This window comes from Trachypithecus francoisi, unplaced genomic scaffold, assembly GCF_009764315.1.
Source record: "Trachypithecus francoisi isolate TF-2019V2 unplaced genomic scaffold, Tfra_2.0 Lachesis_group15, whole genome shotgun sequence".
Taxonomy (NCBI): Eukaryota; Metazoa; Chordata; class Mammalia; order Primates; family Cercopithecidae; genus Trachypithecus; species Trachypithecus francoisi.
The window spans coordinates 94283455-94305504 of NW_022681460.1; the positions used below are offsets into that span (position 1 = coordinate 94283455).

General features: G+C 36.3%; 1 protein-coding gene across 3 annotated transcripts in view; it reads left to right on the plus strand.

The window, feature by feature from the left end:
- Positions 1-342: 342 nt before the first annotated feature.
- PHIP (pleckstrin homology domain interacting protein) overlaps positions 343-22050 on the plus strand; it is a 136611-nt gene continuing 114903 nt past the window's right edge. For 2 of the 3 annotated variants that reach the window (XM_033235590.1, XM_033235591.1), the window contains exons 1-6: positions 343-615; positions 731-789; positions 915-944; positions 1138-1197; positions 17788-17938; positions 18030-18128. In XM_033235590.1, the coding sequence (XP_033091481.1) occupies positions 576-615; positions 731-789; positions 915-944; positions 1138-1197; positions 17788-17938; positions 18030-18128 (439 nt within the window). In that variant the 5' untranslated portion in view covers positions 343-575. Of the gene's footprint in view, positions 616-730; positions 790-914; positions 945-1137; positions 1198-14705; positions 14796-17787; positions 17939-18029; positions 18129-22050 lie in introns of those variants that run through there. The other variant, XM_033235592.1, reaches the window with a different exon arrangement.

A 22050-nucleotide genomic window follows, 5' to 3' on the forward strand; every position in this document is an offset into this window, starting at 1 on the left:
ACTTCCATCTCAGCTCCAGCCAGCGCCGCTGAATAGAGCCTGTGCTGCGGCTCCGTGTGCGTCAGATCCCTCCGCGGAGCCGTCCCCGGCCCCCTCCCTGCCACTATCGGCCTCCACAGAGAAAGCGCCTTCCAGCCAACCGGCGGCTTGGGCTCCGACATCTTCTCCGACTGGAAATAAATAAATAAATCGCACGCCCTGCGGGGAGAAGCGGGTGGGGGTCGCGCCGTGCCGGGTGCGGAGCGCTGGGGACGAAGGGTCGGAGGCACTCCTTTTTTAGCGCCGGGGGGCGGGTGCGCGGGCCGGGGCCGGGGCCGAGCCCGGGGCCGCGAAGGCGGCGGACTCCTTTCTGCGGCGGAGGGATCCGCGGCGGAGGCGGCCACGGCCGTAGCGGCTGCCTGAGAGTTGTTGTTTCCTCCTCCTCCTCCTCCGCCTCCGCCGCCGTTGCTTGAATGGTGGAGCCGAGGCTCGGCTCGTGAACACACACTGACAGCTATAGGGCAGGCGGCGGCACCGTCCCCGCTTCCCCTCGGCGGCGGGGTGTCCCGTCGGTGGCCCTGAAGTGACCCATAAACATGTCTTGTGAGAGGAAAGGCCTCTCGGAGCTGCGATCGGGTAAGTCGGGGGGCTGCCGGGGCCGCTGGCACCGGGCGATTCCGCCCGCGGTCCCCCGCCCCCCGCCGCCCGGCCGCTCAGCCTGTGTGTCTCCCCGTCCCTCTCTCCCGCGCAGAGCTCTACTTCCTCATCGCCCGGTTCCTGGAAGATGGACCCTGTCAGCAGGCGGCTCAGGTACGGCGGCGCGCGGCGCGGGCCGGGCCGGCGCTCGCTGCTCGCGGGCGTGGGGGAGGGAGGCGGCGGCTGCGGGGCCGCGGCCCGGGGCGCGGGGCTCAGCTCTCCCCGCTTTGTTGTTGCAGGTGCTGATCCGCGAGGTGGCCGAGAAGGAGGTAAGGGCGGCGGCGGCCCGGCGCGTCCCGCCGCCGCGCGGCCGCCCTTGGGCCGCTGCGCCGTCGCTGCCGCCGCCGCCAGGGCGCGGGGCGCGGGGCTCGGGGGTCCCCGCCGGGGCGCGGGGCGGGCGGGGGAGGGGAGCGGGCGGGCAGGGGCTTGGGGCTGAGCTCACGGGGTGTCCTCTCCCCGCAGCTGCTGCCCCGGCGCACAGACTGGACTGGGAAGGAGCATCCCAGGACCTACCAGAATCTGGTGAGACATTCACGTCGCAGAGCAAAGAAACTTTTCCCTGAGTCGAATAAAAATTGAATTTCCCGCAATTTTTTACAGAGACAAAAACTTGGCCCTAGAACGTGAAAGCTCCAAAGGCCACGGGGAGGGTTGGGAGGCCGGCGCGGGGTCTGCGGGGGCCAGTGGCCGGGGGTACTCGTACTCCGGGGCCGCAGGGGCTGCGGACAATTTATTTGTGATATTTTGTTAATGTGCTAGAAATAAAGATACGTCATGAGTGTTGTGCAGTGCAAGGCCGGAGGAGGAGGGGCCGGCGCGCGCGTCCGTGCAGGCGCGGGGGCGCGCGAGAGTCGGCGGCGGCGGGAGCGGCGCGAAGAGGGAGAGCGCGCTCGCTCGTTCCCTTGCTTGCTCTGCACGCGCGGCCGGCTCGGCTTTCTCCTGCCCTACACAATAGCTGGTGACTAACTGCTCCGAAGTAGCATTAGCATTTCACAGGCAGGCTATCCAGCGGCTGCGGTACCGTGGCAAGACATTATTTTTTTCCCTCCTCTATCGTTTATTTTGTTTTCCCTAAATTCAGTCCTAGGTTTTTTGTTGGAAGGGCTCTGATGTGTGATGATAGTTGGTCAGTGATTCGTCTTGCATTTACTAAAACACATCTTTGCAGAAGTGTAAAGCCTGTAATTCCCTAAAACCAGAAGTTTAGTAGGCTTTTTCTAATTCTTATGGTATGCCTCTCGTTTAATTAAAAACTATTATTGGAGTACACTGAAGAGTTTTGATTTTTGTCCACATATTTACTGTGGGATGGAACTCGGCCAGTAAAAGTTGTTGTGCTTATATTGGGACATATTTTGTTTAATAACTTAAAAAAGACCTTTTTCTTAATTTTGTGGGTTGTCAAAATGAGTATGTTAGGAATCTTTAAAAATTGCTTTTCACAAGTGGATCTATCACTTCAGTAATGTGATTGGAATTTACCTTAAAGGAGTTATGTTATCTGTAACATTTTCTCCTAAACTGATAAGAGGTTTGGTGTGTGAATATGTGTGTGGGGGGCAGTTAAAAGCAGTCGCACCGGGCACACCAAGCCTTTGAAATTTATGTAGTGCGTTGATTTTTATGAGGCTTTTGTAACTGTTTTGAGATAGTCATAATTACTAATGTTACTTCATCAGAACTTCTCTAATGACTAGGAAGTTTCAGCGAGCTTAGAATGAATGTCTTTTGTGAGGTGAGGGCAGGACATGATTATAATGGCCTTTTTTTTTTTATGTAGTGTATTTCCTAACTTTTGTGTATAAATCTCTTGTGATTTAATCTAAGTTGTTGATAACCACTCATGGCTGTTGAAATAAGCAAGGGTACTGAGGTTTAATACATCTAACGGAGATTTAGCAGTGTAATTTTCACACTGAACGTGTGTTTTCAAGGAGTGATTTGGGATACTTTCATTCAATTCTTGGCCAAAGTGAATGGAACTGGAAGTAAACTCCAAGATTTACTAATTTGAAATTAATTTTTAGGTTTATAAGTATTTGATAGAAGTCATCAGTGAATTTACATGTTTTCCTTGCTATTTGAAAAATTATCACAAAGGTTATAATACTCCATTTTTAAGATGGGGCAGGTTTTACAAAACTCATCTTTGCATCTGCTTTTACATCTGTGCATCTCTTAAAAACCCACAGACTTTCAGTCACTGAGGATTGCTGTGTTTTCTTGAAATCTTTTGGTAATGTTATATTTTTTAAATGAAGCAGCTTAATGGTGTCTGGCTAAATTATGGTCGTGGCTAATCCTCGTAGGAATATCTTTTTTTTTTTTTTCAGTAAAAATGAGCTATCAATTTTGATTTTGAGTTAATTTAATTTTTGGGGGGAGGAAATATTGGTAAAGTGAATTTCTATCCCTAGTCTGCATCTCAGAGTTAAAATACAATAAGCATTCTTTTTATCTGTGTATTCTCAAAATCCACCTATTTTGAATGGAAGTGGTTTTTCTTGCTTGGAGTTTTCTCTTTACTAGAACAGTCATGTTGTCATACTCACTCGTCAATCAGTTTAGAAATCTTATTAGAACTTGGAGTTCTTTGACTCATTTTCTCTTTTCATTCATTCAGCATATTGCTTACTCTGCTGGATGCAAGGTACCATTTGAGGTGCTTTCTCATCCATCAAACTGTATCTAGGTGTGTGAATTAACTTTATTTCACCTTTTTAGTTGAGATTTAGGTCTAAAAACATTAGGAACACTGGATTTTTTTGTTCAATAGTAGATCTTGCTGTTTTATATCTAACTCAGCACATGTAAAGTATCTTGTACAGTATTTTCTATTACTTTAATTCTTATGACTTCAAAAGTTTTATGTTGTTGTGTATCGAGTTGAATTTATTTAACATTGGTTTGAAAATTACTTGGTGAGTGAAGCTGTAGTTTCTTTAGTTTCTACTCTTCCTGGAAATGATTTGTTATATGAAATAATAAACTGAGCAATATTTTAAATGGGAAAACTCTTATATCACATCACATTGAAATTTCTAGAAAACCTCAAATTATAGCTGTTTAAAATGGGGTGTAATATTTGTACATGTGAATTTAAAAATAGACACTGATCATCTGTAGTCAGTCTAGTTATAATTGCAATGGTTGAATTTTACTCAAGAGGAAAGTAGAATTTTAAGAGCAGTTTTAAAAGTTTACAGGTTAAAATTGATGCATTCATTTCAAGTGTGATTGAGAAAGGAAATGCTCATATCTTATGGTTGTTTCTGTCTCTGGTTTAAAACATGACTAATTATCACCATCTACCTTAAGATTTAAAACATTTTTAACAAAGTAAATGGATAGGAAGCTAAAAATTGTTTTTGGTGCTATGGTATACGTTTAATTAGATTTTACATTTTTAAAAATATGAGATATATTTTAAAGAACAGGAGCACTTTTCCCAAATATCAGAATTCTTAAACTGTAGAATAAAAAACTTTTTTTTGGACAGAAGGAAAGCTTTGTCATTTGTTTATTTCTTAGTTTGAATAGTGAATCTATTTAGTTATATTAAGTCTGCTTTCTAGTTGTCACTTAATGATGATTGCATATTTATGAGATATAGAGGCAGAGTTTTCAAGCGCATTTTACCGGATTTGGGACTCTCTTGATTACATTTTTTCTTAGAAGCCTTCTCTTTTTTCCCCCCAAGAACTAGTTCATGTTTTGCCAGTCTGTTGAAATGATTTATTTTTTGCCTTGTAAAATAGTGATATTTGCCTTTCTTAAAATTATTCCACTTTATTAGAAATCTTTTGTCTTTTTTTTCATTTTTTAGTGAAAGGATTGGGAGTCAGGAGATATGGATTGTGGTTTTAAGCTCTGCTGACAGTTAACCTGTAGGTAATCTTGGGCAAGTCATGGAATTTCTCTTTGTCCCAGTTATCTCATTTGAAAAATAAGTGGATTGAAATTTTTTCAATCTGAAAATCTGTGATTTTGAACTAGAAATAGCAGTACATTGTATTTAAGAAGTAAGCTTTATTTCATTTGTAGAGCTTAATTTTCTAAAACACAGAAAAGTAGAAATCACGTAGGTTACGAAATTACATAAATGCTTTTCATAGTGCCATTCTTTGGTGGTAAATTCATTTCTTGTTGCAAAGATGATTTGAGACACTAACTATGTTGTAAAATGCCCCCAAATTACCATGATTTCCATCATAGTTTAAGCACTAGTTTTCATTATTGGTGGTCTCAAATTCAGAGATGAATAGGAACCGTGGATAGGATTTATTTATGTATGTATCTTAGGTATACATTTATTTAGTGTGTGCTGATTAATGTGAAAGTTAAGGTATAAAACCTAGAGACAACTTTCAGGGGGAAAAAAAAAGATACCATATTAAATGCTTTAGAATTAGGGATTCCCATTCTACATTGAAGATAGCATAGTTCTTTCAACACTTGATTATTATAATTTTGGGGGGTTGGGGGAACATGTAATAAAGTAAATGTGTGTAGTAGAGTTACTATTTCCTTTTTTAGTAGAGTATCAATGAAATAGAAGCTTTGCGTGGTAGTCTCTAAAACAGCTTTAATCTCTCAAGGTTGTTATAGTGATGAATAAAATATGTTAGGTGTGAAGGGTTACATGATGAATAAAATGTTAGGTGTGAATATGTTGCTGAGAGGCTGAAGGAACATTCTTCATTCTTTCTTACAAGTAGAATTATTCTATTGATACTTATACCATTTTTTAAAATTTGAAGCATTTACAAACATTTTTAATTGCAGTACTTACTGTATAGTTAATATTCTTCATTGTAAAGCGGTGTGAACATAAAGCGGGAACTGGAGTGTGCCTTTCACAAACTATAATGGTTTTTATTTGTTGTGAGGCAGAATCGTATTGAGAGAGTCTGTTTTCCATTCGGTAAAATGGGCTAATAATAGCTTCTACTTTGTGTGATCTGTGAGTAATAACTGGCATGAATCAAGTACTATGTAAGGGTTTGGGTTTGCTATTATCAGAACTTTAGTAGTGCTATTATCAGAACTTTAGTAGTGTTCCACTTAGAGCTTTATAATATTTTAAAAGAAGAGCATTTACATTTTTATTTCAGAAACAAGTATGTATGTACTTTCTAAACATAGAATCTGCAGTATAAAAAGACTGCATTAAAACTTCAGAAGAGTCCGGGTGTGGTGGCTCACACCTGTAATCCCAGTACTTTGGGAGGCCACAAGTTGGAGAACAGCCTGGACAAAATGGAAAACCCCATCTCTACAAAAACTAAAAAAAAATTAGCCAGTAGTAGTGACACATGCCTGTAATCCCAATTACCCGAAAGGCTGAGGTGAGAGGATCGCCTGAGCCCAGGGAGGTTGAAGCTGCAGTAAGCTCTGTCCCATGCCACTGCCCTCCAGCCTGGGCGACACAGTGATACCCTGTCTCAAGAAAAGAAACAAAACAAAACAAAACAAAAAACTTCGGAAGATCCTATTAATATAATTACTTTAAAGACTTAAGGATGAAACAGGCCTAAAAAATAAAGGAAAAATGTTTAGTTAATACCAAAAATAAATCATGGTTAAGGCATTGTGGATAGACCTCTGGAAAAATATTGCTACTGATTTCTACTATGACTTGTTTTTATGGAACACTGAACATTAAGAAAATTTAGGTGGTTGATGTAATCCTGAATTGATTAGAGAATATGCAAAGCTTTTTCTCTTTGGGTAATCATCAAATGACATTTAGCAATATATGAAGAGAACTTGGCTATTGCATCTGCCTCCTATACAGTTATTTGCGATATTTACAACCATCACAACAGTTTATATTCTTTTTGGAAACTGTCGGAGAAGAGATGTCTTGACTTCTATTTTGTCAATCTGTTTATATATATTTTAAACAGAATTTAAAAAAGACTTTGGCTTTAGGTTAAATAAATCCTAATCAATTTCAGTTTTTTAGTTGATTTAGAATTTCTTTGTAAGTTAGTTTTTGGTTTTCTTTTTTTTTTCATAATCTGGAAACATGGATGAATAATAAGAAAATAATAATAACAGTCTAATGCAGCTTCTACTAAAGTTAAAACCAATTGACAGTCATTCTTCCCTTTCTCAAATTTTGTGGGTATTTACCATGTCACTACAGAATTGTAACAAAATCGTATCTTGTACAACTACTCTGAATAAGTAATGCTAAACAGATTAGTTTCATTCTTACTAGTAGTTTCCTTGTATAAATTTCAGAATTCGTAGAAAAATATCTGTAATACTAAGCTTTAGTTGGCAGAGAATACCAAACATACTTATTTAAAATAACTTTCTATTTTAGTGCACTTTTACTTAGAAAAAAAATTTTAACAGCTCATTTTAGGATATTTAAGTTGCTTTTGTGGTTATATCTAAAAGTGGCAAAGGCTGTTATAGGAATCAAATTTAAAGTTTGCGAAAGACATTTTAAATGTGAACATTCTCAGTTTCTATTATTTTGTTTTTGAGAAGCTATGTCGATGAAATTATGAGGAAATTGTGAGTGTTAATAAATTACTTTGCAATAAATAATGTTATTGGACCTATGGAATATAGAGGAGTGTAAGTATTTTATAACAAATTGGTGAAAATGATAACATGTTTTTTCTTAATGGAATTTGATAAAGCAGGGTACTGAAAAATCACAAACTTGTTATCGTATTGAATAGTGATGAATGTAAGTTGAGAAGTTATTACAGAGAAGACAATCATCAGTTGTGAGACAGGTCCTCCTTTAGTTATTTACCTTACACACTCAAAAACAGCCATATTTGAGCTTAGGCATCACAGGTAAGAAAAGGATGGTTGAAAGCTTTTGATAAGAAAATTTAGGTGGCAACATAGTCAAATGCAACTTCTGCTTGTGTTAAAACTAAATTGTAAGGAGAATGAGATGTGTGGTATAGGTAACTCCTAGGTTATCCACGGCAGTACAGATGGGTATAGCAGGTTTTTTTGCAGCAGAGACACAGGAAGAATTCATGTACAGCAGACTTTCCTTATCTGCAGGTGTCACATCTGTGAATTCAACTGTAGATCAAAATAGTTTAGAAAACAAAATACAAAAAATTTTAAAAATACGGTGTAACAATTATTTATATGACATTTACATTGTATGAGGTATTATAAGTAATCTAGAGATGATTTAAAGTGTGCAGGAGAAGTGTATGTATAGGTTATATGAAAACACTATGCCATTTTATATGAGGAATTTGAGCATCCTGGATTTTGATTTTGGTGTGGGGGTTTCCTGGAACCATTCCCCCATGAATATTGGAGGATGACTGTGTTCTGGACTGCAGCTGTCCTGTGGTGGTCATATGTCATGGTCTATTTGGTTTCTGTCATGAATAGAAAAAGACATGTAACTTGTCATGGCAAAAGAATTATGGTATAATGCAAGAAATATGTATCTCGTGTTTGACTCTGGTTTAGTTTTTGGGTGTAGAGACACTACATTCTAGGCAACTTAGTTGTCTGAAACAACTTTGCTGTCATTGCATAAGAATTATGTTATTTTGAGTACTGTGCTTGAAACTGAAACATTAAAAATGAAACTGATCTTTCAAGATTATTTACGTTGGCGTTAGTATAAGCAGTTAAAGGATTTTTCGTCTTTAAATTAATACACAGTAACTTTTCAGCAGATTCCTAGATTTGAATTTAATGTTTTGCTAGTAATGTTTTAAAGGGAATTTTAAAAGTACGCAAAGTAGCGCATATGACAACTTAAAAATCAAAACTTGAAAATTTGTTATTTTAAGCAATTAAATGTTGTCATTTTGTTGTGTTTTAAATTATTTTTTATGAAGCATCCCTGCTTTGGTTTATGGAAACCTCAATTCTGAATAGAGTCTCTCTTTTTTTTTTTTAGCAAGATTTGATTGGTTTATGATGAGTAAAATTTGGAAGAGTAGTATTGCATTTTCTTTGTTTTTATTTTAGTATTGCATTTTCTTTAAATGACAAATTTATATTGGTAATTGTATTGATAATGTAATCTGAATTATTATCTAAATGAATTCTTAACAGTTGACTAAATTCTGAATATGACACATTCTTTGAAGCTTGTTTATTCACAATTACTTGAGCAAATAGACCACCAAGATTAATTTTGACACTTAATAAGATTCTATATTTTATTATAATTACAAAGAAATAATAGGCATCTAAGGGGCCTTCTGAGAATAGTTACCCAGCTTAGAGGACTTAACTTGAACTGACTTATATGGGTTAAGTTTTTAATCAAATCTGTGTGTCAGTGGGGAGAAAACTTAAAGTTCTAATAAGGAAGCTGTAACATGATAAAAATAACAGTAAACTTGGAATCAGGAGACCTGGGTTTGATTACTATTTCTTCTGTTCTCCAAATGTGTGCCCTCAGACAAACTGCTGCCTTGAACTTCAGTTTTCTTTATGTATGAAATAGGGAGAATACTTAAGCTTATGTGCTTATGAAGATAAATAAATTTTTAGAACACTCAGCACAAAGTAAGTACTTTGTTTTTCTGTGGAGAAGCTATTACAGTTAACAAATCAGAAAATGCATTCTTGCTTTAAAGATTATAATTTAACTCACACTGTTAGTAACAGATTTGTAATTATAAGATTGGATGTTTTTAGAATTTTAGAGGCTGGGATTTTAATAACAGGCCTTAAACAGTAATTATCACATAGTGTTTCTATAAATTTATATTTATATATTGTATATTATATGTTTTATATAATAAATAATATATTTATACAATATATTGTATTTCTATAATTTCGTTTATATGCTACAATAGTATACAAATAACTGTATTCCAATAAACTCGCCTTTTAGAACTCAAAAACATAATAGAAGTGTAACTGGCCTTTTATATCTGACAAAACTGTGAGAGAATAGATGTGAGAAGATCTGAAAAAGTGACTTTTTAGAACCAATTAGATGTTTAGAACCTAAAGATGAAGTGAAAGCCTAGTTAGACAGGTGATACTGGTGCCAAACAGCAGGGTCTTATTTTCATAATAATTATATGCTACAGGAGAGAAAGGCACTTCTAGGTCTTCACAGCTAAATCAAATAATTGGAATGAATATATTGATCTAACATCACTTTGAAAAGGTTGTTAAAAAATGCTCAAATTTTTTACCTATTTAGGTTTACAAAGATTTTGTTTAACATGAAAAGTCATTATGTAGATGTAATATGTAATATAGAATGTAATTAAAGTAACAGCCAACTTTTAGGTACAGTATTAACTACTTTATATGGTTTAATTTAGTAATTTATGACTACTTTCCAGGGTGGTGACTATTGTGATACCAGTCATACAGATGAGGACACTGAGGCTTAGAAAGAGTAGGTGTTTTTCTCATCCTCAGCCTTAGCAACTTTAAACCCAGGCTGTGTGACTTGAGATTTCTTGGGGTTTTGTTGTTGTTGTTGTTGTTGTTGTTTTTGAGACAGAGTCTTGCTCTGTCACTCACACTGGAGTGCAGTGGCGTGATCTCAGCTCACTGCAACCTCTGTCTCCAGGATTCAAACAATTTTCCTGCTTCAGCCTCCCAAGTATCTGGGACTACAGGCGTGTACCACCATGTCTGGCTAATTTTTGTATTTTTGGTAGAGGGTTTCACCATGCTGGCAGGGCTGCTCTTGAACTCCTGACCTCAAGTGATCCACCTGCCTCAGCCTCCCAAAGTGCTGGGATTGCAGGCATGAGCTACCATGACCGGTAAGATTTCGCATTTTAAATTATTGACCATTTCTTTACAAACTGAGTAGAGTTCTCAGTGGCAGTATGTCTGATAGAATGCAGCGGCTTCTAGATCCGTTATATTTTCTTCCCACTAATGACACTTGCCTTTTAACAATGCCTTTCACTGAGATAATGGCAATTTTTTTTTGGCTGGGAAGGATGGCTGTTTATATGAAGTAGCATACTATCAGAAAATGTTGGTTTAGCCAAAAATGCAGGATAATAAACCTCTCAAATAGCTCAGTTTCTTTTCTTGTTTCTTCCATACTATAATTCACATTCTCAGAAGATGACCCTTTTGTTCAAATTGCAATGGATAATTTTAGAAATATTTTATATATGTGATCTGAAAAATGGATGATACAGATTTATAACTTGGGCCAAGATGGACAAGGAATGAGCAGAGTTGCTGCTGTTTCACAGAATTCTTTTGTTCTTGCTGATGGAGACATTGCTAGAACCATGAATCATTCTTTCGATCAGGGAGTGGTAAACTAATGACTGCTGTGGGTAAATTGTGCAGGAGATCTGTTTTTGGAAGGCCATCAAGCTAAGCATGGTTATTGCGTTTTTAAAGAATTGTTTAAAAAAAAATAAGAACATGCAATGGAGGTACTATGTTATTCTTAAAGCCTCCAATATTTACCATATGATGGTTACAAATGTTTGCTGACTTCTACTCTAAATAATATAACATATTTTACCAAAAGGATACCTTTGGCTAATTCAGATTTTAACCATGAAAAAGGATTAAAATGGATGGACGGTTAACCAAAGATTGTTGTTCCCATAGCAAGCAACTCAATTGAGAATGGAGGTGGAAGGGACATAAGTTTGAAAAAGCTCTGAGTAGTCGCCTGGTTTAGACAGTAGAAGTGTGAATCTCGATGGAATGGCATCAGGATTTGCATCCATAAGGCCCATTCTTGCATCTTATTGGAGGAGAGAAAATGTTTTGTTCATCAAAAAGGGATGAGAGCTAGGCATCGTGGCTCATACCTGTAATCCTAGCTACTTGAGAGGCTGAGGCAGGAGGGTCACTTGAAGCCAGGAGTTCCAGACCAGTCTGGGCAACATAGAGAGACGCTGTCTCTAAAAAAATAAAATAAAAATTAGAAGTGATATAACGCACCTGTAGTCTCAGCTGCTCTGGAGACTGAGGTGGGAGGATTGTTTGAACCCAGGAATTTGAGGCTGCAGTGAGCTGTGACTGTGCCACTGTCCCCTAGCCTTGGTGACAGAGCGAGACCCCCCCCGCTCCCTTAAAAAACAAATGAAAACAAAATGGGGGTGGATGAGTTTAAAAAGTTTTGAGCACTACTGATACATGGGCATTCTTGGGGGAATTTTTAAAATAGTAATAATAAATTTGTTATTAACTCTTTAATCTGTTTTTACTTTCTAATTTTAAATTAAGGGTATAGCAGCATAATCTTATAAATATTTTAGTTTTATCTTCTACTTTTACCGTTAGAATTTTTTAAAGTGTTCCCTTTTACCTATAGAAATTTATGCTTTTATGTTAGTTTCCTTATTAGTGGAAGTGAGCCGTGAAATGTTTCTCTTTTTCTGGTTCACTTTAATGTCTGTGTTGAAAACTATTCAAAATGTCTGTTGTATGACTTGCTTATATCTTGCACATTGATATATACACATGTTTGAGGTAATAGGTCATTTGTGTGATAGTATGAATTGTAGAGTCCAGAGTTAGATTGCTATGGTTTGACTCTCATCTGCTCACTGTGTGTGAACTTGGGAAGGTTGCAATATCTTTTTAAATAAATTCTATAATTTTTTTATAGAATGGGAATAATGATAGTATATACCTCTCAGAGTTGTGAGTAGTTCCATGTAAAACTTACACACTTACCATAGGGCCTGGCATTCAGTGTGCAGCCAATATGTGTTAGCTATATTAGTATTATTTATCACATTGACTTTATAATCTGGTCATACTTTTTATGTGTTGAATGTTAAGAATTTGAAAGCACCTAGGGTCACAGAAAGTAACTCGTATATCCGAATTTGGGATTCTTGAGGGGTTATTTTTCCCCTGAAATAATATGGTATGATAGATTGCTGAGAAACCACATATAATAAATATAAGAGATTTTATTAATTATTTTAAATGTTTCTTTTAATTATTTACCAGTGAAATAAAAGCTAATTTAAATTAAAAGCTTAAGTTTATATTAAAGATATGGAGTTCTTACTAGAAAATTGAAAATCACATATGTATATCTGTAAATAATGCATTAATATTTATGAATAGGAATGTGATTAATATGTTTATAAAGAATGTTTAGAAAAAGGTAATAGAAAAGATTGTTTTATTTTAAAAAATATTTTTGTTTATTCTGTGTGTTTGTGTGTGTGTGTGAGAGAGAGAGAGACAGATAGTTGGGAGCAAAAAAGATTCATGGCCCCTGCTCTTTTGTATTGAATGGTGAAATAGAAAAACATTAAATTATACTTTTAAATGTATAATCACAAGCTGATATATGAGTTAATAAAGGAAAGTCACAGGAAGTGTGCAACCAAGAAAACAGACTTAGATTGTGTAGAGTATAGAAAAACAAAGGAAGTCACATTAGAGGGAACATCTGAGACACATAGAAGAGTTGTCTGGGCAAGGAAGTGTGGGGAAATGCAGAGTGTATGCTATATGATAAAGTCTGACAGGAGAGAGAGATTGTGCGTAAATAACCTGAAAGAGGGCCATGTGGTTGAAACGTGAAAACAGAGTTGGGGAAAGGGACTGGTAATGTGCCAGGTGAAGCTAGAAAGTTAAGAAGTGACCATACATGCATTTCTGGACTGGTAGACCAAGTTAAGGATTTCGATCTTTATCCAAAGAGTAAGGAAAGCCTCAGAAGTGTTTTAAATAGGGGTGACTTGATCCGATATGTATTTTGGAAAGAACATTCTAATTGCAGTATAGAGAATAGATTTGAATGGGGTGTGAATGCATTTGGGAAAGGTAGGCGTTTATTGCAAAGATTATTTGAACTTGGACTATTATGGAGATACAGGTAGATGGATTTAAAAATAGGAAGGAAAAATTAAGTTGAACTTGGTGACTGTTTGGATATTGGGAATATGATGGGAAGGAGGAAGGAATGGGCTGTGTAAAAAATGCAGCTCCTTGGTTTCTGTCTTCTAAGGTTGGATAAATGGGGTTGACATCCACCAAGGTAGGGAACACTTTAGTGGGGACTGTTTTCATGAGGGTCCATCAATTCAGTTTTGCATATGTTGAGTGTCAGATGCTTTGGGGCTCTAGAGAGCTGTTTTAAGAAACTTTGATATGCAAGTCTGTGCTATAAATAGAAGTTTGGAAGTCATTGTTATAACAGTTGTCCAAGGAGAGAGTATATAGTGAGAAGAAAAGAGGATCTGGAACTGGACTCGTACCCAGGATCTTAAGGAACTTCACTATTTAATGGCTATATAGAGGAGGATAAACCTACAAGAAAAATGAGAAGGAATGGTTGGAGAGGAAGAAAGCAAGCCAAGGAGTGTCACAAAAGTTAAGAGAAGATAGTTTGCAAATGAGGAAGTGTTCAACACTTAGGTGAAATATTATGGGACATTAAATAAGATACAGATTTTAAAATGCTTATTGGAGTTATTGATAATTGAAGGTGAACTTGTGATAAGAGCTATTTTTTGTAAATTCATGAGTGTGGGAGCTAGTATGGAGTAGGTTGAGGAGAGGATGGGATATGAAATGAGGTGGGCTATGGACCATTATTTTAAAAACATGTTTCCGGAGAGGAAGAGAATGGGAAAGGGGTAGCCAGGATATTTGGGTGGGGAGGTGTTGGATAATAGCAGTTAGGCAGGGTTTTTGTTTTTTCCTAAAGTGAATGCAAAATGAGCATGTTTACATGTAGGTGTAGATGGGAAGGAGTTGGTTGAGAGGAAGTTAGTGTACATACTAGAATGGGGAGGTCTAATTTATAGTGTAGGATTTCCGTGCAGTCAGAGAGGTTAGGATTCAAAGCATAGGTAGAGGGACTGGATCTTAAATGTTAAGAGGGACAATTGTGTTACTAAGAGACAGAATTGGTACAGGTGTAGCTAGGTTTACAGGTTTGATAGGGAAGAAACAGAAAGTTTCAGCTTTAAAGAAGGTTCTCCTGTAAAGTAGGTTAGGTCATCTGCTGAGAAAATGAGGGGTGGGGAAGAGGACTCTTGGGAAAGAGAGGATAATAGCATTGTTTGTTAGTCTGTTTCCACTGTTCTTTCCAGAGACCCTTTCATGGTGGTACCTCAGGGACTGCTAAGAGGAAGCAAGTAGAGAGTCAAGCATTGACATATGTGTTCCCTGATGCCACTTAAGTAAGAATACTTTCTGAGTACCTTTAATCTGTTTTGTCTAAAATTTTGTTTGAAGACATGTTCTATGGCTTTCTTTAAAAAGTGTTTTAAAACTATTACAATTGCTATTAGATAATTGCAATTAGATAATAGCTATTATCTAATAGCTGTGGCCCATGCCTGTAATCCCAGCACTTGGGAGGCCTGGGGGGCGCGAATTACTTGAGGTCAGGAGTTTGAGACCAGCCTGGTCAACGTGGCGAAACACCGTCTTTACTAAAAATACAAAAATTAGCCAGGTTAGGTGGTGGGCGCCTGTAATTCCAGCTACTTGGGAGGCTGAGGCAGGAAAATCACTTGAACCTGGGAGGCGGAGGGTGCAGTGAGCTGAGATCCCGCCATTGCACTCCATCCTGGGCGACAAAGGGCGACTCTGTCTCAAACAAACAAACAAAAAACAATAACCCCAAAACTATTAGAATAAAGAATTATACCATGTAAAGAAATTTTACTGCATCTATTTTTATGTGCTGGGATAGGCGCTAACAAAATGTTTTGAGGTTTTTGAGAATGGGGAAGTCAGTAGTTTTTGCATATTCTTAAATCTTTGTTTATCCAACTAGAACTTTATTAAGCGTTTAACTGTAAGTACTGCATTAGGTATTGGGTAGACAGAGGTAAAGATGGCCTAATCTCTCCTTATGCAGGACACAGACAAGTAAGCTGGCAATTTTACTATAGTGCATGAGTCTTATGAACCCCCAAAACAGGGCAGATAATTGTAGGGCTTCTATATTTTTGGAGTGAAGAAGATCATAACTCTCATTAGATTCTTAAAAGTCTAAGTATCAAAATATATTAAAAACAATTAATGTGGTAAGTACCACACAGTGAAGGGACATTTGAGGAGTATAATGTGCTGTGGACACAAAGTGTCCAAAAAGGGGCACAGATGGTGTAAATAGGTCATGGAAGGCAGTGAGTGAGACATAGACTGAGACATGAAGGAGAATGAGGTGTAGAGGTGAGCAGGTAAGACAAGATTGCCAGCAGAGGGATCAGCTTGTGTAAAGTCTCAAAAGCCAGAGAAAGCACAAGGAATTTACGAATTGGAAGTATCTCTTCTAACTTTAAAATGAAAGTTGATTTTGAAAAATTCAAACATTCTAAATCACTGAAGAAAGCTTGAGTCAGAGTGGATTCATAATTTATTGAAAGATAGAATATTACAGTAAGGATGTTCAGTTTCGCGACCTGAAAATATATTTTGCCAGAGGATACTAAAACAGGATCATCACACATTTGAAGTTAATAAGGAATGAACTTCTTTCTTCTTTAAAGTTTTTAAAAGGAATTTTGATCAATTAAGTCACATTAAAATAATCATTTGCAATCTTAGAACTGGAAGCAACCTTACAAGTATTCTAGACTTCTAAATTTTATTTTTAAATAAATTATTTTGGGGACGATTAAATATGATTTTAAAAACGCATTTTGGTAAGTTTTCTTCTAAATGCTTTTTTATTTAGCTAATCATACTAGTGTTTCCTAAACTATGTTCTGGATGAATATGATAGATATTATTAGGGAAAAAAGGGATTCTGTAGCTAAATGAGTTTGGGAAATTATCTCAGGATTTCTCAGAGACTTCAATGTCTGTGCTTTTTGACTGTAAAACAAGGAGGTAGTATGTATAATTCATATGATACATACTCTATTAGAACTCCTTTTTCCAAAAATACTCATTTTACTGACTTATCACCTACTGTATGCCAAACTCTGCTGTTTTAAATAATCTTACCAAAGTGTGGCAGTATGGCTCCATGTTATCTTTGTGAAAGAAGGAGTGTATTTTGATAAAGAGCAAGGTAGGTTTCTCCTATTGGCTTCAGTTTAGATGGATGAGTATTAGCTACCTTTAAAAACATATTGTTCATGGATTTCTGCAGTTAGAGTATAGCAGATATTGCAAGATGGAATGAAATGATTTAAATCTCACCTCCCCCCCACATCAGTCTTATCTAAAGGAATTCATGTTAAAGTTGCCATTACTTGGTAAACTTGAGGAACAGTTTTCAAATTTCTTGGTCTTAGACCCCTTTATGCTTACTAAAATGTATTGAAGTTCCTTTATTTGTGTAGGTTATAATCTATTGGTATTTACCACATTAGAAACTTAGCATATAACATATTAGAGACCTATTAAATAATACTAGTAAACTAATTTCATGTTAATATAAGTAACATTTTTATAATAATTATTCCCAAACAAAGCCAATCTGTGAGGAGCATGGCATTGTTTTACATTTCTGTGAATCTTTAATATCTGGCTTAATAGAAGAGACATTTTCTTATCTGCTTCTGCATTCAGTCTGTTAACATCACATGTTATGTGTCCTGTGGAAACCTCCACCATGCATTCATGAGAAAAAGTGAAAAACAACTAATGTAATATTATTCATAAGTTTTATCTGAGGGACCTCCAGGGGTGCCCAAAACATACTTTGAGAACAGCTGAACAAGATACTACTGTGGACATTTTTTTCTAACTTGATAGCTAATTATAAAGTAATGTAATAGTATTTTTTCCAATATAATTTTATTTAGATCATGAATATTGTTTATATACTGAAAGACTAATAAAAATATTAGCATTTCTTATCATGGTTTCAAATTAAGTAGTATTTTGAAGTTGTTCCAAAAGTGCTCACACTTTTTATGGTGGGTAGCTTTATTTTATGGTTGAAAGGTATTTAAAGCAGCAGTTGGAATTTTGTCTTTATCTCTGTAAGGTTTTTGGTAAATTATGAAATTCAGCATAGATGTTAAGTGTTCTTAAATTTTTTAATAACCAACTATCAGTTGTTTTTAATTCTTAATTATTCTGGAGATTTGCTTTACATCAAATATGTAAAACATTTTATACTTGGATGAATTTTTTTATTGTTGCTCAAAGATTTTGAAAATTAAAATGATAAACTGAAACATACTATATTTGTCTTTTACATAATAGGTGAAGTATTACAGACACTTAGCACCTGATCACTTGCTGCAAATATGTCATCGACTAGGACCTCTTCTTGAACAAGAAATTCCTCAAAGTGTTCCTGGAGTACAAACTTTATTAGGAGCTGGAAGACAGTCTTTACTACGCACAAATAAAAGTATGAAAATTTTCTCATAGGATTCAGACATTCTTTATCTCACTTTCATTTTTGTGTTCTTTGTATGCATAAAAATACGTGTGTTTAATAGGCTGCAAGCATGTTGTATGGAAAGGATCTGCTCTGGCTGCGTTGCACTGTGGAAGACCACCTGAGTCACCAGTTAATTATGGTAGCCCACCCAGCATTGGTGAGTTGTTTGAGTTCACTGCTAGTAAATAGCCTCTTGGTAAAGAGCTTTTGAAAATAAAAAGGTTTTTTGGTTACTGTGGTATTAGAGAATTTAAGAAAAAAATAGATTTTTTTTCTTATTAGTAGTTTTAATAGTGAAAAAGTCATGTATAATTAGGGATTGTGCACATTGCACCTTATGTAGGCCAGTTAGCTCATTGGTATTTTATTTTTACAAAAGTTCCATATTAAGGTATATATTATTAGGTCGAGTTAGTAGAATCAATATATAATTCAGATTAGTTATAATGGTAGGAGACAAAAGTAGTTATCTTTTTAAAAGCACAATACTTTTTTTTTTTTTTTTTTTGGCTAAAGTTTCAAAGAGGGAGTACTGATGTAAATATGTCTTCTTGAGATGCCTCCTAGGTTCATCCCTTTCCCATCTGCTACTACCAGGCCCTTGCCTTACCTGGATTAATACAGCATCATCCAAACTAATGTTGCCTGGGGTGTCATCTATCTCTCTCTCCCTTCCAGTATAGTGTGTAACACTGTAATAGTAATCTTATTCAGGTCTACCTTTGTTGTGTCACTCTTCTGCTCAAGATAGTATAAAAAGATCAAGAAACTTTAATAGTGTTGTACTTTCTCTAAGTGTACTCCTAATTTTCAGAGACCTTCACATTTCAATCATAGCTTCTTTTCCACTCTCATGTTCCTACCTAGCCAGGAATGTTATTCTTTTTTCTTCCACCTGCTCAAATCTTACTTCATTCTTTCTTTTCTGGATACTTATTATACAGATAGTAAGTTTTATATGACTTTAGTTTTTCATTTATATATGTATGTGTATCTCTTTTTCTATTATTTTACTTTTTCTGTTTCCTTTTATTTCTTTTAAAAATATAAAAGGGGCTTTTAAAAATACAGTATGACTATCTTTGTGTTTTATCTAGAACATTTAGTTATTTACATATAATCATTGATGTACTTGGGTTTAAATCTACTATCTAACTTGCTGCTTTGAAGGCAATTCCTTTTTCTCTAATTGCTTTTAAGATTTTTTCTCTTTCTGATTTTCTGCAGTTTGAGTATGATATGTCTTGACGTTAATTTTTTAAAAATTTGTCTTGTTTAGATTCTGGAAATGTCTTTTATTGACATTGAAAAATTATCATTCATTATCTTTTACAATAACCTCTCTGTTCCATTCTCTCTCCTTTCCTATGGGACTTAAACACTTGATCTGCTTTGTTATCCTTTCTTCTATGTTTTACATGTTTTTGACTCTCTGACGTATTCTGGATTGCTTCCTCTAACTTTTCAGAGATAACCTATGTGGTATCTGCATGGTGGGTAATCATGTATTGTTTTTTAAAAACAAAAGATTGTCCTGTTTAAATAATTTTAATATATAATCTTGCTATAATGAACAAACATTAACAAAAGATTTTGAGAGACGAGGGTGTATTTGTACTTAGAAAATTATTCTAAGGTGGTATAATAGGTTTCCTGAAAGAAGGGAAAAATAAAATATTATAGGAGTTTTCCCATTTAGGAAAAGTTTATTCTGTCTTTGAAAAACTATAGATCCATATAATAAGGAGAACATGTTATGCTTGTTCTTTCAATAGATTGTCAGATCTGTGGTAGGTAATGAAAGTGTAAGAGTGATTGATGGTAAATAACATTTGCTCGGTGTGTAATTCCTATATGCCAGAGACTGTTCTAAGAATTTTCTATTTATTTACTCTTTTAAAACCTTAAATGTTCTATAGGTAGGAACTGTCACGCTTATTTTACGGAGGAGACTGAAGCATGGAAAGATTTTGGTAACTTGACCATGTTCACACATGCAGTGAGAAGTGAAGCCAGGATTCAACCCAGACTGTTTGACTCCATTATGCTATGCTTTATTCCCAGTAAACTAAATTTATTAATAATAATGCTTAACTACTCAAGAAAATTGGTGTTAGTCATTTTTTGGAAAAGGGTACCAAATATTTATAGAAGTCAAATAAAATATTTTAGGTCACATTATTGAAGGTCAGATTAGTAAATACTGCTGCTAGGGAGAGAGGAATATTTGTCTTCCCTTATTCGCAGGAGATACATTCTGAGATGCGTAGTGGATGCCGGAAACAACAGATGGTACAGAACCCTATATATACGTATGGCAAAAATAACTTGGATTTTGCATCCAACCATAGAAATGTAATTGATTCATTTAGGTAACAGAATTAATTGCCAAGCAGGTAATTGATGTACCTTTCTGAAAGACTATTTTATTTTTAGGGTTTAAGATGAATTTTTTTCTCTCTCTTCTGTTGTGATTTTCAGGAAAATCTTTGCTTTATGGTAAGAAACACCTGTAATGAATTGCCCATTTTGCCTACTTTAAAAAAGCGTATTTACATATATTTTTTGAAAGCACTACAGAGAAGCTAGACTGATGAAAATGATTCAACTTGCTTAGTCATAGTTTAGTGTCTGTGTTTTGCTAGAGTTCACCATGGTATATATTTTGTTTTATTGTCGCTATAAAGTTATGAACAGGATGGTGATGGGAAGAAATAATTCATCAGTCTTCTTGCCAGAATAGTTGCCTGCATAGTAGTACAATATATTATTTCAAGCTGTTACAATATGGTTCAGAAGGTTTAAAAAAATACATACGAATGTTTGTAGTACTGACTTATTTCTTCTCTTGTTGAGTCTTTGCCATTTTCTGTCTGGCTACCTTTAAAAGTTTTCTTTGCTCTTTCCTTGGTCAGTGTGGTATTACCAAGTATCAGTGGAGGTAAGAAAAAATTCTTGACATTTTAGCTTTTCTTAAGATACGTATATAGATTTAAACGTTTAATATAGATCCCAAATATTGAAATTTTGACACATTTGGGGTAGTAGTTGTTTTTCTTTAAATAAACTTTTAATTTTGGAGTAAGAAATTATTTACTGAGAAGTTACACAGATGGTTTAAAGAGCTCCTGTATACCCCTCATGCAGTTTCCCCAAATGTCATACTTTTGCATTACCTGGTCTGTTCCTCAGAACTACTAAACCAACGGTGCACTCCTGTTAACTATATAGCAGACTTTATTCATATCTCACTAAGTTTTCATACTAATTACATTTTCTTATTCCAGGATCCAGTCCAGGATACCATTCTGGACATAGGGTTTGTTAATTTTTTATTGCACTTCTTACTGTAGTTCAGAGGATAATGTTAGGTTAAGCTGATAGCAGAATTGGATTTTCTTAGATATTTCAAACCGTGTGGAAACTATTGGACCTCTTGAATATCTCACATTCATCTCAAACTTAAAAACACCTAAAATGTAATTTTTGATGCTCTCTGAACCTTGTTATTCCAAGCCAGAAGCCTGGAGATAATTTTATTTTAGATTTACTGTTCATTTCTTATGTCTATTTAATAAATAATACCTGTTTCTTCTACTTTCTTGAACCTGTTCTCCATTATCATTGCCACAACCACATTTCAGGCCTTGGTACTTCTTGCCTGGAGTCCTACATTATTCATTCACTCGCTAAATAAATATTGTATATCCCTAATTGTATCTGGCACTGGGCTAGGGTCTGGAGTTGCAGATAAGCAAGAACAAGGCCTTTGCTGTCTCAGAACTTAAGCGCTACTTGAGCCCCTGCCCCTAGTCTATTCCTGTATCCCAGGAGTCAGGTTCTAAGGAGGGTTTCTTAACCTTGGCACTGTTGAGACATTTTGGGCCAGATAATTCCTGGGTGTAGGCAGCTTTCCTATGCATTGTTGGATGTTTATTAGCATCCCTGGCCTCTGCTTGCTAATTGCCAGTAGCATCCCCACTACCACCTTGTCACAATTTAACAAGTCTCCGGACGTTGCCAGATATCTCCTGGGCAAAAATTATCACTGCTCTAAACTTTTTGAAATGCACATATCG